This window comes from Bos grunniens, chromosome 5 (assembly GCF_055505025.1).
Source record: "Bos grunniens cultivar Pamir isolate PY7600 chromosome 5, Bosgru_T2T1.0, whole genome shotgun sequence".
Lineage (NCBI taxonomy): Eukaryota > Metazoa > Chordata > Mammalia > Artiodactyla > Bovidae > Bos > Bos grunniens.
Window position 1 is genome coordinate 60,712,256 of NC_141169.1, and position 2,004 is coordinate 60,714,259.

Below are 2,004 nucleotides of genomic sequence, written 5' to 3' on the forward strand. Positions count from 1 at the left end.
TTCTGAGCTTAGTATTCTACCAAAGCATTTTTTCTGCCCACTATCTAAAAATAGGGCCCAAAGAAAAATAACAGTAATAAAATTAAATTCTTTTTTCCTTCACTCCATAAAGTTTACCTAAAAAGAGTAAGGAGTATATTTCTGTTTATAGGATGACTGCAAATTTTACTGATGCATGAGATATACCACTGCTCTTAAGAGAGAGTGAATGACAAAGAGTGAATGATAAATTGTTACCACACCTTCACTGAAAATAATTCATCTGTGGAATGATCAGTGTAAAGGATCTTCAAGTGACTCAAGCTTGACTCCACACTGAAAGCAAATCAGGCTGAAACTATCGATGGGCCCATTAATGAGGAAATCACAAGAAAGTAGAATTAGGATAAAGCTTTTTTCTTCCATAAGATTTTTCTCAAAGCTTGTTTGACATCTTTGTTTCTTAGAGAGTAAATCAGAGGGTTTAGCATGGGTGTAACCAATATGTAAAATACTGAAGCCACTTTACGAAGTTCAGGATTGCTTGGAGGTGTGAGATACACAAAAGAGACAGTCCCATAAAGCAAGCTTACCACGCCCAGGTGGGAGCTGCAAGTGGAGAAGGCTTTCTTTCTCCCTTCACTGGAGGGGATCTTCAAGACTGTGGTTACAATATACATGTAAGATACTACAATAACAACTACTGTGGGCAAAATAATGCAGGCAGCCAAACTAAGAGATACCATCTTATTGACAAAGAGATTAGAACAGGAGATCTTCTCAATTTGGTAAGAATCACAGTAGAAGTGATCAATGACTCGGGAGGCACAGAAAGACACTGAGAATGTTACGCTGACTTGAAGGATGGAACTGACCCAACCGCAGAAATAGGAACCAGCCACCAGCTGAGTGCAAAGGCGTCTTGACATATGGACACTGTAAAGAAGAGGGTTGCAGATGGCAATGAAGCGGTCATAGGCCATGGCCGCCAGGACAAACCCTTCTGTTACAATGAAGAGTGCAAAAAAGAAGAACTGGGCAGCACACCCTACAAAAGAGACAGTCTTTTTCTCAGACATGAAGTTGACCATGGCCTTAGGTGCAATAACAGTGGAGTAGGAGAGGTCAATGAAGGAGAGATTGCCTAGAAAGAAATACATTGGTGTGTTCAGCTGGGAGTCAGTCACAATGATGCCAATCATACTAATGTTCCCCAAAAGGACCATGCCATAGACAAGCAGGAATAGGAGGAAGAGGAGAATGTGGAGCTCTGGACGGACCCTGAAGCCTACAAGAATGAAGTCAGTTACATCTGAATGGTTGCCTGCTCCCTTGTCACCCATGGCAAGAACCTGCTAAGAGGTACAAGACAAGATTAAAAATAGAGACTTCTACCTATTTCCTGGTATCACAAAGTATCTTTTGCCTCTTGTATAATACATTGAAATTTGTATTATCATCTCCTTTATAAGATTCTGTTGTGTTATGTATGATTTGCTGCATCCTTTTATAGGAATTGACTCTGAGGTATATTGTACTTGCCCATCAGAACACATCTGAGTCGCCTAACTCATAATTTTCTAGTGTAATTCTCCAATTCCAGTCCTCTTTCCATTATAACACACATGACTTTCACAAAGCATTTTCTTTTTATACCTGTTTAGTGCCTCACTTGACTTACATAGTAAGTCTAACATATCCGAAGGTTTTGAGAGAGAAATAATATTTGCTATCTGTAATTTCAAATTCATTTTAATGCTACCATTTCACAACAGAAGGATCCAATTTAACAGGAATTTTGTTGTTGTATAGTCAGTAAGTTGAATCTGATTCTTTTGTGACCCCATGGACTGTAGCACTCCAGACTCCTCTGTCCATGGAATTTCTCAGGCAAGAATACTGGAGTAGGTTGCCGTATCCTTCTCCAGAGGATCTTCCCAGCCCAGGAATTGAACCCTTGTCTCCTGTATCTCCTACATTGGCAGGCAGATTCTTTACCACTGAGCCACTTGGGAAGCCCAAAAA

At 40.1% G+C, this 2,004-nt stretch overlaps 1 protein-coding gene across 1 annotated transcript; it reads right to left on the reverse strand.

The window, feature by feature from the left end:
- Nucleotides 1-278: 278 nt before the first annotated feature.
- On the reverse strand, nt 279-1,543 carry LOC147372232 (olfactory receptor 9K2-like). The gene has a single exon (XM_086403648.1). It carries the CDS (start codon nt 1,320-1,322, stop codon nt 381-383), a length of 942 nt encoding a protein of 313 aa, XP_086259774.1. The 5' UTR covers nt 1,323-1,543; the 3' UTR covers nt 279-380.
- Nucleotides 1,544-2,004: the final 461 nt, after the last annotated feature.

Coding starts and splice junctions, on each gene's coding strand:
- LOC147372232 (XM_086403648.1), bottom strand. CDS start 1,322: ATGGGTGACAAGGGAGCAGGCAACCATTCAGATGTAACTGACTTCATT.